The 15,664-nt window shown below is 36.8% G+C and overlaps 3 protein-coding genes across 4 annotated transcripts in view; 2 read left to right on the top strand and 1 right to left on the bottom strand.

Annotated features, from left to right (window-relative positions):
* TOMM20L (translocase of outer mitochondrial membrane 20 like) overlaps positions 1–3,799 on the top strand; it is a 6,644-nt gene extending 2,845 nt beyond the window's left edge. The window contains exons 3-5 of the mRNA XM_029285104.1: positions 1,792–1,873; positions 2,495–2,637; positions 3,725–3,799. Of these exons, the coding sequence (XP_029140937.1) occupies positions 1,792–1,873; positions 2,495–2,637; positions 3,725–3,769 (270 nt within the window). The 3' untranslated portion in view covers positions 3,770–3,799. The remainder of the gene's footprint in view (positions 1–1,791; positions 1,874–2,494; positions 2,638–3,724) is intronic.
* A 62-nt stretch (positions 3,800–3,861) lies between these two features.
* TIMM9 (translocase of inner mitochondrial membrane 9) lies at positions 3,862–10,239 on the bottom strand. 2 transcript variants are annotated; one of them, XM_015821251.1, is made up of 4 exons: positions 9,944–10,239; positions 8,120–8,183; positions 7,752–7,847; positions 3,862–4,425 (listed from the first exon to the last, which is right to left on the bottom strand). In XM_015821251.1, the coding sequence occupies exons 2-4, from the start codon at positions 8,156–8,158 to the stop codon at positions 4,291–4,293; spliced, it is 270 nt and encodes an 89-aa protein (XP_015676737.1). In that variant the 5' UTR covers positions 8,159–8,183; positions 9,944–10,239; the 3' UTR covers positions 3,862–4,290. The 2 variants fall into 2 exon arrangements, with proteins under 2 accessions (XP_015676737.1, XP_015676735.1); XM_015821249.1 differs by having other exon boundaries at positions 10,039–10,239.
* A 1,753-nt stretch (positions 10,240–11,992) lies between these two features.
* Positions 11,993–15,664, top strand: part of KIAA0586 (KIAA0586 ortholog) — a 70,437-nt gene continuing 66,765 nt past the window's right edge. The window contains exons 1-4 of the mRNA XM_029285103.1: positions 11,993–12,227; positions 12,727–12,812; positions 14,078–14,144; positions 15,005–15,074. Of these exons, the coding sequence (XP_029140936.1) occupies positions 11,993–12,227; positions 12,727–12,812; positions 14,078–14,144; positions 15,005–15,074 (458 nt within the window). The remainder of the gene's footprint in view (positions 12,228–12,726; positions 12,813–14,077; positions 14,145–15,004; positions 15,075–15,664) is intronic.

The raw sequence follows: 15,664 nt of genomic DNA, 5'->3' as shown, positions 1-15,664 counted from the left end.
AGTAAACATTTTTAAATATATGGGTTCTGAGTTTATTTCATAGAATTTTAGTAAAAATTTAAGAATATTGGCATAGCTTGGAGGTAAAAAATGCGATCCTAAGTTAGTTTATCAAGGATGGGTGATTTAGAAATGAGATAGATAGAATAGAATAGAATAAAACAAAACTAATTAACATGCACTGGATTAAGTTAGTTTTTCTTGAGGATGACATAGATATTAATTACATGCAATTAATGAATATCAGGTTAGTTGTGATTCCCCCTATTCAAAATTAATATCAGTTCTGTCTTAGTCTCTCAATCCAGATGGAAAATTATCCAGATGTTGCAGAATTACAGATACCAATATCCTTCACAGCTGGCATGCTGATGAGGGTGCAGTTCAGAAATTGCAGCTGGCCCTGAATTAGTAAATATAACTGCCTAGCGGGCAAGTAGCATTTTTAGGAGTTGCCATATCATGCCTATGTTAAAATAACTGCTTTCGTTTGCCAGTTGTTTTTGAACCCAATCATATCTTCAGCCCAAATTACTTTCAGGAGGTATTTATTCATGTTCAAGTCACCTCAATCTCTTAGGTCCTCAATGGGTTGCTTTCTGCAGATCCTGCCAGAGATGTCCTGCCAGAGATGTCTTTGTGATAAATTCTTTTTCTATAGCAGGCTCTGTATTGTAGGGTAATTGTTGGAGTTGAGGCTGCCCCCTCAATGTGGTTTAGAAGAGGGCTTAAAATCTACTTGTACTAAAGACATATATATATAAGCCATTCAGAGCTATTGGAATGGGTGGCACTGAAAGGTATAAAAAAGAGAAACTGGGAAAGGATATGTATTCAGCTCCACATCTATGATCTATTACAGACGTGTCCTGTATTGGAACTACATGAACATTTTTAACTGTATAAATCTTTCAGTTTTAAGTATTTAGAGTTCTACTGCTAAATGTAAAAATACTAGTACAGTAATGGAAACAATAATATAACAATAATAAAATGCCCTTTAAATGCCGGTACAGATAGTCCTTGATTTACAACCACAGTTGAGCCCAAAATTTCTGCTACTAAGCAAGAGAGTTGTTAAGTCGATTTTGTTCCATTTTACATCGTATCTTGCCTCAGCTGTTAAGTGAATCACTGCAGTTAAGTTAGTAACACAGTTGTTAAGTGAATCTGACTTCCCCATTGACTTTGCTTGTCAGGTCGCAAAAGCTGATCTCATGATGCCAGGAATTTGCTAGTCATAAATACATGCCAGTTGNTACTAAGCAAGAGAGTTGTTAAGTCGATTTTGTTCCATTTTACATCGTATCTTGCCTCAGCTGTTAAGTGAATCACTGCAGTTAAGTTAGTAACACAGTTGTTAAGTGAATCTGACTTCCCCATTGACTTTGCTTGTCAGGTCGCAAAAGCTGATCTCATGATGCCAGGAATTTGCTAGTCATAAATACATGCCAGTTGCCAAGTGTCTGAATTTTGATCACGTGACCATGGGGGACGCTGCAGCGATCATGTGAAAAATGGTCAGAAGTCACCTTTTTCAGTGCCATTTGAACTTCAGTCACTAAATGAATGATTGTAGGTCAAGGACTGCCTGTAGTCATGAAATATTCATAGAAACTGATGCTTTTCTGAAGCCAATGGGCCTCTTCGTAAATTGTAATTGTAAAGCCTTCACAAGATCTATTTCCACAACTAGAAACTTAATTTTAGATTTAAAAAAAACACCTGTCATCAATTCAGATTAATTCACAGATTTCCATTTCTTTTTTTAAAAAAACCAAAACACCTTAGTTACGCAAACTAAAAGAATCTGAAGAAGTACAAGAGTTCTTTCTGCAGGAGATACAGCTAGGGGAACTCTGGTTGACAAAAGGTAAAGTTAACAGAGATATGATAAATGTTTAACTTTGAAAATAGTAAAAGTACCCATTTTAATGAAGCATAGTTTGGGAACATGGAAGGAACTGAATTGAATGTTTCTGCTTCTGAAAATTAAGTGATGAATAAAGGTGGTATTATTTCACTTGATGTTTCTCCACAATGCTGGACGGTAAAAGCAAAATGTGAAAGCTAGTTCAGGCATGGGACTCTGAGACCTTTTATTAAACTCTTTCCCACTGACACTCAGCATTGGCTATGCTTCCTGGTGCTGTTGAAAATAATTGGCAATATTTGGAGCCAATTTGATGTAGTGGTTAAGGGACTAGGCTAGAAACTGCACAGAATACACTTGCAGGGAGTTTAGTTTTGGCTACTTTTAAGGTAAAGGCTGCAGACAGAGGATGTGGTTGCTGGCAATTTTATTCACCTTTGCTTCATTTGCTGTAGCAGTTAGGACTATAATTTTATGACATTGCAGCATAGTAGACAGCAGAAGGTTAAATCAATGTTTAGAGTTAGATACAGAATTCAAATTGTAGGTGAATGTAATATAAATGATTGAACAGGTTTTAAGAATGATGGATTACATTTTAGGAATATGAATTAATTACAGGAGAGCAGAAGAAGAGCGTTGATCACCTCATCAATGCCATTTCTGTGTGCGCACAGCCAAACCAGCTAATACAAGTCTTGGAGCAAACTCTACCTCCCCAAGTATTTGAAATGCTTGTGCGCAGTATTCCATATACTATTCAAGTAGGTAAATTTTAAACTTTTTAAACATTAATGAATGCAGTAGAATCATTTTCAAAATCTCTGCTGTTCAAATGTAAAAACAGCATTTTATGTTCATGGCTCATAAAAGGCCCCTTAAAATAATCTGCAAAATTTAGAATTCATTAATTCCAAAATCAAATACACAAGTAGCAGCTAAGCTTTTCAAAAAAGAGAATTCAACAAGAAGGTATTTTTATTCATCAGCATAAAGTCTTGGCTTTTTTTCCTAGAAAACGGAAATTCATTCAGGCCTCCTACTTTTTGTAGAGTAACAAGATTTCAATGCTGCTTCATTTTCTGTGCAAAAGATGAATTAAACTTTTTTAATGGTTTTAAAAGATAGCAGTAAATTTAATTTCACTTAAATTAATACTCCCCTCTCACAATCACCAGGCTCACACAAACTAGGCTAAACAAAAATGGGACTGTGTATATAAAGTGAAAATTGAGCTAATATTTTATGCTGTGTGAACCAGTGCATCCCATTAAACAACAGAGCAAAATAATTATTATTATTAATATTAATAATATTATTATTAATATTAATAATATTATTATTATTAATAATAATAATAATAATAATAATAATAATAATAATAATAATAATAATAATAATAATAATAATAATAAAAGTTGGAAGGGACCTTGGAGGTCATCTAGTCCAACCCTCTGCTCAGGCAGGAAACCCTATACCATTTCGGACAAATATATTTGCATAGGTATAGTATGTGAATACAAGTATCACATTTGTTAACCTTGTGGGTAGCATTTTATATCAACTAAACTACATTGTTTCCAATGATCTACTGTTCAAGTTGCTAAGCTGGTCCATAATTATTAACTTTTTTATTCTTGAACTTCATATGCTTCTAAACTATTCCCTAGAGTAGACCATCGAAAGTATTATCTTTAACTAAGTTAAAATAAGGCCTGGAAGCATCCAGGGGAAGTAGGAAGTAAAATTTGTTATCTAAGAATATAAATATCTTCTTAGAATATTGTTTTTAGAAAATCAAAAAGTTAAATATCTAAGTGCATTATTACTCTATTTCTCCCCATTTATTAGCGATTTGAGACAGCTGTGAGCCAGCAGAATGCTGGAGATGAGTGAGAATGCAGCATCACACAAGGCTTTTCTTAAGAGAGTACCTAATGACCATTGATAATTCCAAAAAAACTCTTCAAAAGCAACAGTAATTTTTATCTCTTTTACTTAGATTAAATAAAAAATAAAGCTTGTTTTAGACATTTTTACATATAATTTTGGACAACACATTTTTCTTTTAAAATGAATAATCACCGTATTAGAAACAATAAAAAATGTGTTTTCGTTCCTTATCTCTAACCTATTAACATGTAGAACCAACCCATCTTTTCAGAAAAGATGGAATCAACATTATTCCTGCATACAGTAAAAGACAATCTTGAAAAAAAGCTCCATAAACTCCATGGCTGTTCAATCCCAACTGTAGACCAGATTATTTGAGACAACTGAATCATTCTTTAAGCAATCCCATGTTGAGCTGGTTGAGCTGGTGATAGATGTTGCTAGAATAGCACTAGACACCAGGCATCCTCACAATGTAGTGTAGGGAATGCTGGCACTCCTTTGTGTGGACAACCTGCTGTTTTCTAGCGGGGCTGGCTGAGAAGTCCTGCTTTGGCAGCCAATGCTTCGTTCTGCTGTATATGATACTCCTGAAATCTCATAGATATCCTCTGCGTCATTTTTAAATACTTCTGTAAACAGTGTTCTGAACAAGTTATCTGTATAAGGAAAAAACAGGAAGAACCTACTTGTTATTCAATTTTTTAATATGCAAAGTATTTTAAAATGCTCTTATACTTTTAAAGGCATATACACATCCACTACTTTTCATAAACTCTCATCCCAGGGCATGTGATATTGCATTTAAACATCTATAGAAACGACATTAAAAACATCATAAAATGTTAGATATAAGCAGAGGCAAGTACCCAGAACTTGCTCAATACTTCTCTTTTGAGCTTGCTATAATGATAATTTAACGCTATCAGTGTTTTCAAAACAAATTATGAAAATTTCAGGCATTAGAATCTCTTAATTTTAAAACACTAAGATATTGGTCTCTGGTAATGATTTTCCTCTGTTTCTAGTGACAAATTATAAATGACAAATGACCAGCTATGTTATTATCAAGAATTTTGAACTTTTAGTTTTTATCTAACAATAGAAAGTAATTGCAAATATCATGGTTTTTTTTTAAAAAATCTATTCTAATACCAAAATAAACGGGAGATTTCGACAGGTCACTGTCTATCTCGGTTGGATTATGACATTTTTGCATTGAGGAAAAACAATTCTAGAATTTAAAGTAATTGTTCTCTTCGATTCTAGATAGAGTGTGTCCTGCTGCTGGATATAATGACAGCTGCTAGCTTGTATGATTGTAACAAAAGAACTTGAAAATTCCTGGGGGAATAATCTATATCAATGGTTATTAACAAGGAATTCAATTTATTTTAACAGAAATAGAATGCAAATTAAGAGGGGAAAAATTGCACTAATAATGGAAGATTTCTAATTTTGCTGATCCCCATTAAACAGAGCCAACTATGTTAAACACACTTCTAGTAATTTGGAAAGGGAGGTGGGGGATACAAGAAAATGCAGAGGGGGGGGGGGAAATCAATCTTACAAAAATAGCATGTTACCTTTACAGTAGATTTCATCTGTTGACAGCTAAACAGAATAACTATATTCATTGGCAGCACACCATCTATCCTGAGTTTGACCCAACTTTTTAATTAATATCTAGAATGGGATGCTTAGTCAAGTGAGTTCTTATTTACTCTTGCAACTTGTAAGACAACAAACTTCCCATTCTAACTCTATTAAATAAAGGTAGTCCTCGCTTAAAAACCACAATTAGGGCCAGAATCTTGATCAATGAATGAAGCACTTGTTAAATGAGACATCCTGTGACTACATTCCCAGCACTCTTGGTTGTGTTTATTAAGAGAAAGCAGTTGGTCCAGTGCTTAAGATACCAGGGTAGAAAGCAGGAAAACATGAGTTCTAGTTCTGCTTTAGCCATAAAAGCCAGTTGGGGGATCTTGGGCCAGTCACTTTCCCTCAGCCCCACTCACCTCACAGGGTTGTTGTTGTTGTGGAGAAAATAGGAGAAAGAAGGTGTGCCAGATATGTTCACCACCTTATTTGTAAAAACAATAAAGGTGGGATACAAATAAATAAAAAGTGTTTGCACAAGAAGTCCCAGGCAAGGAATGCATGGTGCCTCGGAGGGAGGGGGAGACCCTGGGAGTCTCCACTCAGGAGCTGAAATTCTCCCTGCCAAAAACCAAGCAGGATTTCAGCCCCTGAGTGAGAGAGATACTCATGTACACTCTCCCATCTCACCCCAAGGCACCCTGTGCTCCTTTCCTGACTGCGCTTTCTCTCTGCTTAGGAGCTGAAAATCCTCCCTGCCAAAATCCCAAGTAGAGACATCAGTGAAGAGACACTAGTGTGCCACCTGATTGGGGCTCCCCCTCTTGCCTGAGGCAATCCAAGTTCCTCAGCTTAATGCACTGCCTCTTCACTCTCTATTTGTATTTTGGATCCCTCTTATCTCTAGAAGGAGGTGTCTGAAAGGGCTACCCACTGAAGAATGTCAGGTCTTAGCTCTTCCTCCATGGAAGAAAACTCCTCCTGTGGGGCACAGAAATGGAGTTTAAATCATCAGGGTTTAAATTTCATTTCTGCACACTGCAGGAGGATATCAGCTCTCTTCTATATGTGGAGGGGAACAGGAATGGAGCTCAGAGGCTGTGAAAATCACAGCAAGGGAGCTCAGCTCCCCTTGGTAGGAAGTTCTTTCAGCCAGCTCTCAGAGATGAGAGAGTCTTCTTGGCAGACAGCAGTTGCTTGCAACATTCCCCGCCAGATTCCTCATTGATTTTCTGGGGAAGCCAGCAAAGAAGATTGCAAATAGTGATTAGGTGATTGGAAATTGGTCATAAGAACAGGTTGCCAAGCATCCACATTACAATCGTGATCACGTTTTACGATAGCCAGAAGTGCTTTAAACGGACTGAAAAACACCCCTGAGGCCATTATAACTCTAATCGTTAAACAAGTGGTCCTAAGTCAAGGACTATGTGAAATTACTTCCCACATTTGCCTTTGTTTGGTGCTCAGTACCTGCTAGATTCCTAATATGTAATATTCCATGCTGATGCCTTATCTAAGCAACTCTAGGGCTGAAGGAGAAAGAGGTATTGATATAATTTATATGTCATAAAATATAAGACTTGCCCAATGAAAGCAAGCCCTTTGTGATTCAATTCCATGGAATTTCTTCCCTGCTGCTTTGACTTACTGCAGGAGTTGTGAGAGAAATCTATGCAATGGATTTTCATCAATAAACTGTTACTATTAACTAATTATCTAGCATGTTCTGTATACCCTCTCTGATATATGACCTGCAAATTTTAAATTAGCTGGCAAAACCACCATTCCCCAGAAATATCTATCTTGCCTGAATCGTAAAATTAGAATTGAATTGGAAATTGGATTAGAGTAAATCATCAATCTGATCCAGGAGATATTTTTTTATATTACTGCTCTAATTAAAGTCTGATTATTTTTGATGTTTTATCAATACTTTATCTTTCCCTCATAATACTGCAACTTTCTAGCTCAGTGGTTCTCAACCTTTTTAATGCCGGAACCCCAACCGGTCGTAAGTTGAGGACTAAACCGGTCGTAAGTCGAGGACTGCCCAATTGGTCGTAAGTCGAGGACTTTCCCTGCCCGGGAGCGCTGCGCATGCGTGGTTCCGGCGTAGCTGGCAAGCAGCAGAGACGGAGCAGGCCGACCACCAGCTGGCCCAGCCCAAGGGAGGTAAGGCACCCGCCGGAAAAGGGGGGAAAAATGGCGGACAAAAAAAATGGCAGACAAAAAAAATGGCGGACAGCCTTGCTTGGCGACCCCCGTGAAATGGTCGATCGATCCCAAATGGGGTCCCGACCCACAGGTTGAGAACCACTGTTCTAGCTGATATTAACTTCTTACTGGTTACAATCCAAAACATATAAAATAAGTCACATACTTCTTCTGGCTTCACTTCTCGGCTAGTGAAATCTTTCACACAATCTAGGAAGCAGGTTTCTGTTAGTTTGTTGTATGTTCCAAGAAATTCCTTAAACTGTGAATAAATCAAATAGATATTCAGACTTGACCATGCCCATTCTTCACAGGAAATAAATATGAAGGACAGATTAAGAAGAAGTAACATCCATAAAAGTAAGGGCACTTGGGTAGTATCAAATATGTATTTTTGAATTGATAAATGCATTTGTTACAGATGTTAACCGTAGCTTTCTTTCTAGGGAAGGCTATTCAAATGTCAAATTATGTGGTAATACAAACATTCAAAAGGACCAAACACAAACATTCAAAAATGATTACTGTATTTACCTGCTTGATCTGATCTGATTCTGATATTTGTCCAGCCATGTTTTAATTCTGAGGCAACTGCCACCTATGCAGAAAGCAAGATATCTAAGTCAACGTTTATTCCAAAACATTTTCCAATTCAATACTTTGCTGTTTTTAAGGAGGAAGAGCATGGAAAGAATACAAAGGACCACTGGTCATTCTAATGCTGCTCTGTGAAACAGAATTCATAAAGAAAGACTTGGTGAATTCTTCAGTCTGTAATTTATACATCACTTTTTAACCAGCAGTGTTTAATGTACATTTTCTTACAGTAACAGAATCTATTTGGTGGAACCAATTATCCAGACGTGATGGTCCTTCATCATTGGGTATATTTATATTCCAGCAGAAGCTAGCCAGCCATTTCTAAGAGATATTTCAATTTGGATTTCTGCTTAATGCATAAACTGAATTGAAACCTGAGTCTCCAGTATTTTAATCATACAAGATTCAAGTTATACAAACTGAAGTGACTTCATAACACATGACAAAATGCTCTTACGGATTTAGTCTTCGAAAAAATATATACATTGCAATCTAGAGATAACCCTTTAAATCTCTATTTCTATTTATTTCATAGATGTTTCCTGATAAGAACTTTTAAGTATTGAACCTGATATGATTTTTTCTATTGTTCCAATAATATACATGCTTTGTGCATCAGAACAATATATGCAAGTCAATCAATATATTCTCAAAAATAGTCATATACGGTAAGCTTTTGATAATTTCTTCCAGCTCTTTCAGAGGCCCAACATAAGGTGAGGATGGTAATGGCATTGAAATGGACTGTTTCAGTTGTTTTGAACCTTAGCAAATACTTATTTGTCTTCAACAGAAGAGGTTATCAAGCAATCAGGATCTCTTTCCTCTGGGAAACACTTCTGCCAATTTTCTGAGAGGCAACAGTTCCCTACAGTAGTCTGGGAAACAGCATGTATTTTATTATCCCTAACACACAAATCACTTAGAAAAAAGCAATCCTATATCACTCCTCCTGAGCTCGGATTTATATCATGGATAGCAGCTCTGAAGATAAGAGAGAAAAGCTAAGGAAGCATCTCTTCTCCATTCTTCATAAACATAATAGGACATAAATATATAAGGCTGTGCATGTCAAATTAGGTGCACATTTTGTATACAGTTTTGTCATGTTTAAGCAACTGTAAAGGGGAATTAAATAAATTCAAGAAAAGTAAGACTGTGAAAATCAAACAACCTATAATTATATTCAATATCACAGCCAGTACATTCTCAAGGAATATGAGATACCATCAAACTTTTGGCTTTCCCTAAGCATTTATCTGCCCTGTAGAAAGAGGATTTCTGGTCAGACAGACATTTGGGTGGATCCAACAGGATTTTGCAAAACCAGGGCTGAGTGCCTCTTTTTTTTACTGCAATGTTTAAATTATACTTTTAATATTCAAGTGCTGATAGCCTTTATAATACTAATTCTCTAATCACATTCCAGTCTCCTGGATCTATTCTAGAGCATTGTTGAGCCCTAGACCTCATTAGTGCCTAGGAAACAGCTTGATGGATTGTCAAGGTCATGATGAAAGCTTGTACATCTTCCTTTTCCCCAGAAGCGCTGCAGCGCTAGAACATATTGAGAAACTCAGAAGCCCAACCTCAAATCTCTCTCTTATCACTGCAATCCAACACCCAGAAATTGAAGCAAACGAACCCTGCCCGGTGATTTTCTTCATTCAAAAAAAAAAAAAAAGCTTTACTATCCACTGACTTTCTCCAGGGAGACTTAGTTAAGGCAGACAACTGCAATCTTTAACAAATTCTTACTTTTATTCTTTGTTTCCTTCCTCACTTTTGCTTACGACAAACACCAACTCCCCACAACACGAGCGCTTCCCTTTCGTTCGCCTCCGCTTACATACCTCGTGGTGATGGACACGAATCAGCGATGGCGGAGCTGTCAGGTAGGTTTACCTAGCAACCGCCAAATGTGCGCGACGCTGTAAAATGTCCCTTTCCTCTCATCTAGGCGTTCCTATTGCTTACAAAGGCGATTCTGCTCTCACTTTCACTTGGTAAAGGCGGCAAATCAGGAAGCGATATATAGAACGGAATATATAGGGCATGCGAGTGGTGGAACCACTCGTGAAGAAAATTGTTTCTACCCGGAAAATTACCATAACATAACTGAACTGGGGAAGCGGAAAAAAAAGGGGGGGGGTTTTCTGCGACTGGGAAGAGAAGAAAGGCGGATTTCGCGAGGCATGCGCACAGTCTTCGGCTCTTAGATAGCGGAAGTTCCAGCTGCACATGCGCATTCTTTACTCAGGCAGCTTCCTCCTCCCTCTTACGAGGGAGAGGCTTGGTTTCATTTGTCAGTTTGGAAGCGGCGGGAGCTGTCGCTGTTGTGACTATGATAACCAGCGTTTTTAGTGGCTGATTGCTGGACGATCATACAAAGACTGATATATGGGAAGACAAGTGGAGGGAAATCGGGTCCCCAGTGGGGATGAAAGGTGAGGGGAGATTGAAAGCTATGGCGAGGTAAAGCTCGAAAGATCTTTTCCCCCCTGCCCCGTAGTTTATGGGTTAGTGATGGTTTCAAGCGGCACGAAGGATAATGGTTGGAGTCAATATATGAATTTCCTTATCTTCTGAACAAAAGCAAAACACGCGGTCTTATATCCAGCTTAGTCTTAAACATATTGCTTCGTGTAATTTGGACAGCTGGAAGTAATGGTACACAGTTTACTATGTTGTAATGGAAGGCAGATTAGGAAGATTCTTCTTTCTCAGTTTATTTGTACCAAAATTGGCTCAGAGCTGCTGGGCATAGAATTCAAAGAAAATAAGACAATGTTCATGGATTAAAGGCCTCTGTAGCCATAATGTAACACTGGAACTGTAGCTTACAGCTGTAGAAATTATTCTTTAGTAGCAGATATAAGTGTCTTAGCAAAGCTTGAGGTGAATGAATAGATGCTTTTATCAGGAACAAGCATCTATTCGTTTACCTCAAGCTTTGATATGACACATATCTGCTACTAAAGAATAATTTAGACCAGGGGTAGTCAACCTTGGCTCTTTTATGACTCGTGGACTTCAACTCCCAGAATTCCTGAGCCAGCATGGCTGGCTCAGGAATTCTGGGAGTTGAAGTCCACGAGTCATAAAAGAGCCAAGGTTGACTACCCCTGAGACGGATTAGCTATTTTTAGGGTGTATTTTGTTATAGATTATCTCAGTGTCTAGAATTCATAAATAGCGTCTTTAGATATTAATGTTAAGGAAATGAACATCCTACAGCTGATGAGTTTGCAAGGAATTTTGACAAGGAACGTGTAGGCAATGTTTACTTTTTGTAAATCTCTTTGGAAAAAATGAAGAAATTCAGAAATAGAAACAGTTATATTATTTCATCTGTGTATGAATATTGAAACCGTGTTAACTTTTTATTTTAGGATGTAGGAATGCAGGGGTGGAGGGCTTCATAAAATCAGGTTTTCTCAGCAGGCAAGTTGGCTGTAGAATGCCCTGTAGGGTGACTCCAGATTATATTTAAACAAGTCTGTTCTTGCACTCTGTAATGGTGGTATGCTGCATGTGCCTTTCTGCTACAGTTCATAGTGATGGTTATCTTTTCATAGAACAGCAGAGTTCATTTCAGTTGAACCTGCTCCATTTCTTCCTTTTTTCTCCCTTGTTATATTTAAAACACTGTGTCATCTATTCTTCAGTGTGATTATTTAACAGATACAGGACTAATGGATATGATGTGAGCTGTTAAAGGAAGTGGAAGACACTACTAGCTCAGGCAAAGATTTTTTGGCCAGGTTCACTGCCAGTGATTTTCTAATTTACTCCACCAGCGTCCACATGAAAAATAAATCCCTTGGTGTTCGGGCAGCACCAGCCAGCAGCAAATCTGATGTCTGTGCTAGGAAAAAATTGACCATTTCAGTGAAGAAACTTCGAGAAGTGACTCCACTCAGTCGTCCAGAATGTTCAGCATCGGTTAATGATGATGCAGCTTATATACCATCAGTACTGCTGGCAAACAAAACTGTACATCAGAAATCAAGACCAGTATCTTCCGGAAACACAGCAGAGGGTGTGTTAATATTGTTCTTAATTTTCTGAAACTTAGTAATCTGCATGTTTATTTGTATGAAAATTTCAACTATCAAATTATAGTATAGATATCTGCAGCATTTTAACTGAGGCTATAACTAGCAGGAATTGAACACTTCAAGTAAAGGTAAGTTTGCATGATAATATTTAATGACACATTAATGGAATGCCTATTTGTTTGACTTATAAAACATTTGACTGCAAAATGTTTCCTGGTTTCTAGTTGCATGACTGTTTTCTGTTAAATTGCTAGGATACATGGGACTTTTCTGATTGTATATTGGTACTGGCATTAGCATATTAACAAGTCTGTTGACAACATGCTCGGTATATCTAATTCCTTCCTTTTCCTTTGTTTAAGTGCTATTCTGCAGTTATTTTGATTTGTTGTACACTTTTTGAATAGCAGAAATAAAAGTTCCATGCATAAATTAATTCTCGTATACTGTAGATAATGTACTAACCATACTTTTTTCTAGGTCTTGTGAGCAAGCACGCTGGCACAGACTCAGAACAGTTAGCATTACCTGAAAAAGATGCACAGACTTCATGCTTTTCCTCAGAGGTGGGCTTAGTAGTGTTCTGAACATTTCATACATTCATTGATACTTTCCCTCTTTGCCTCTCAGAAATCATAACATTTCCTGTATTAACTCAGGGGAGGCAATTTGCTTTCCCCATTTCAACTGTCACAGAAATCACTGGGCTTTAAAGCTGTCTCCAACCTCCTTCCTCATCAGTCTCAATTTACAATCATATTGCCATAAGAAATGAACTGTTTATTTTTTGCTTTTCTTCTTCTCTTCCTCCTTTCCTTGGTTGCCTTTGAAGTTTAGATATATGCAATAGACCAAAGAATTTTTGCTATTTACTTGAACATGTGAAATTTTTAATTTCTTTCATCTATGGAGATACATTACAAGTCTTAGTAGCATTAGTCAGCTCACTAAACATCTTTGTATGTTTATGTCTAGCTGATCCAAATTCCAACAAGTATTTATATTTGTGGTTCTATGTTCACTTGTGCTTTATTAAAAGAATGGCTTACCAATTTGGGATGTATTTCATCAGTTTCACAATATTATTCTGAAACTATTGTTCTCAATTTGAAATGGCATAAAAAGCCAAAGTTATTTATTTGTTTTTAGAAGGAGTAGACATTTTTTCATTGTACATTTCCCAGACTTGCTTTATGAGTGAAATGGGCAATCTCTAAATTTGATAAATATATGATTAGCCAGAAATCTATTTTGTTTTGTTTCCTATTCCTATTGCAACTTTACTATCTTATTTTGCAATTTTTCTTCCAATCCAAGGGAAATACGGTGTGTTTAAAGCAAAGTTTTCAAGGTGACAATAGCCTGTCAGTATTCAGATTTTGCCCAAACCTGATTCAAATGTGCCCATTTAATGGAGCTTTATTTATTTTCCATATTTCTATGTTGCTGCAATCAAAGGAATCTTGGTGGCTTGACATTAAATATTCGAGTTGTTGGTAATGCAACAAGGATCCAAACTTAAATGAATGTTATTTCTTCAAAAATTAACAGATTCATTAGAATGTATGTGTGTGTGTGTTAGAACAATTATATATACATACATAATTTTATATAATTGTTCTAATGAATTGTTAATTTTGAATACATACATACATACATACTTACATATTAGAACATTAAAACAATTAGTTTTTAAGGTACCAGATTGCTTTCTCTTTAGAAATACAAAAGCTATGTCTTACATAGATATATAACTTTTTTTCAGAAATTAAATATATAGTGATGTAATTCTGAAGCTTATTTCAAGTTTCTTTTTCCTTTTCCGAGATAGACACATCCACATAAACCCTCAGTGCAGATTACTTCAGAATGGAAAGGAGATGCAGTTAAGCCGAAAGGTAATATTTTGCCTGCAGTTTCATGTTCCTGCATATATTTACAATTTTAGGCATTGTTTTTATTTTTTTGGAAGGAGATTTGTTTGCCATATTTCTGGTAAATTAAATTGAACCTGAATCAAAAAAGAGAATAAACCTGTTTTTTAAAAAAATTAAAACAACCTATTGAAATATTTGCTTGCTGTGATAAGAATCAATTTGATACAATACCGGAAAAAAACTTTGCCAGTGGCATAAGATTGAGGACCAGATCTGAAGAATATATAGCAGTGGTTATATATGTTTACAACATAAATCTGACCAAACTCATATAGAGATAGCATCCTTACACAAAACATTATGCAGCAAGGCAAGCTAAGAAATTTAGAGTACGGCTTTTGAAGAAAAGAGACAAATAGATTAAAAAAACACTGGGAAAATGTTGTAAAATATAAACAACAACTATAAAACTTTAAAATAAAGTATAAATAAGTAGTAATTGGTTCTACTAAATGAGGGAAGGTACATTATTGAATGCTGCTATTTACAATGTACGGTATTTTTATTCTGTATCTTCTTGCATCTCTATTTTTGATATCCTACTTCATACAGTAGTTATGCAATAACAAAACTAATCAAACACAAAACTTTTTTTTTTGCAATCTCCTTGATAGCAGAATTGAAGTTATGCCTTAATACAAATCCCAGATTCAAAGAATAGAATGTTTCCATATGAGATAGGGTTGCTGAAAGCTGTGTATGATACTGTGATTGAATTTTTCCTTGCAAGCACTGAAGTAGCTATTCCTTCTTTTGGCTCCAGATTATTAAGTGTACATTTTGGCTCCTGATTAAAATGGTTCATTCTCTTTGCTCTACAGCATCAGATATCTTCATCTCCCAGTACGACACTGGACAGAAGGAAGCTGTAAGAGCTGCATTCAAAGAGCGGTAAGGACGATCACAAAATGATGCGTTATCATTTTTAATCTATCAGATATGTTGAATATGAGGTTAGTGGGTAAAGGATGTTTGTTTCCGAATTTTTTAATTTATTTTTTGCATTTCTGAATCGCCCATCTCGAAGAGTGACTTTGGGCGCTGTACAATAAAATATATGAATATAAAAATAGTATCTAAAAATAAATTTTGATATTTTCTGAATTTGTACAAATGTTGAGCTATCTGGCACGGTATCATGCTGCGGCGTCTCGGTGAGTTAGGAGTGGGAGGCACTGTTATGCAGTGGTTCTCCTCCTTCCTCACCGACCGTACGCAGTCTGTATTGGCAGGGGGACAGAGGTCGACTCCTAGACCCCTAACCTGTGGGGTGCCTCAGGGATCGGTCCTCTCTCCCCTACTGTTCAATATTTATGTGAAGCCGCTGGGAGAGATCATTCGTGGCTTTGGGGTGGAGTTCCATCAGTACGCTGATGATACTCAGTTGTACATCTCCACCCCAGGTCACCCCAACGATGCCCTTGACGTGATGGCCCGTTGCCTGGAGGCCGTACGGGTCTGGATGGGGAGGAACAGACTCA

The sequence above is a fragment of the Protobothrops mucrosquamatus genome, unplaced genomic scaffold (assembly GCF_001527695.2).
Source record: "Protobothrops mucrosquamatus isolate PMUCROS unplaced genomic scaffold, P.Mucros_1.0 scaffold1287, whole genome shotgun sequence".
Classification (NCBI taxonomy): Eukaryota; Metazoa; Chordata; class Lepidosauria; order Squamata; family Viperidae; genus Protobothrops; species Protobothrops mucrosquamatus.
Note: the sequence above shows the minus strand (reverse complement) of the source record. Positions and strands in the feature narration are given on the sequence as shown.

Coding starts and splice junctions, on each gene's coding strand:
- TIMM9 (XM_015821251.1), bottom strand. CDS start 8,158: ATGGCTGGACAAATATCAGAATCAGATCAGATCAAGCAG. Junction 7,848..8,119: donor AATCAGATCAGATCAAGCAG/GTAAATACAGTA, acceptor ATTTATTCACAG/TTTAAGGAATTTCTTGGAAC. Junction 4,426..7,751: donor GAGAAGTGAAGCCAGAAGAA/GTATGTGACTTA, acceptor TTCCTTATACAG/ATAACTTGTTCAGAACACTG.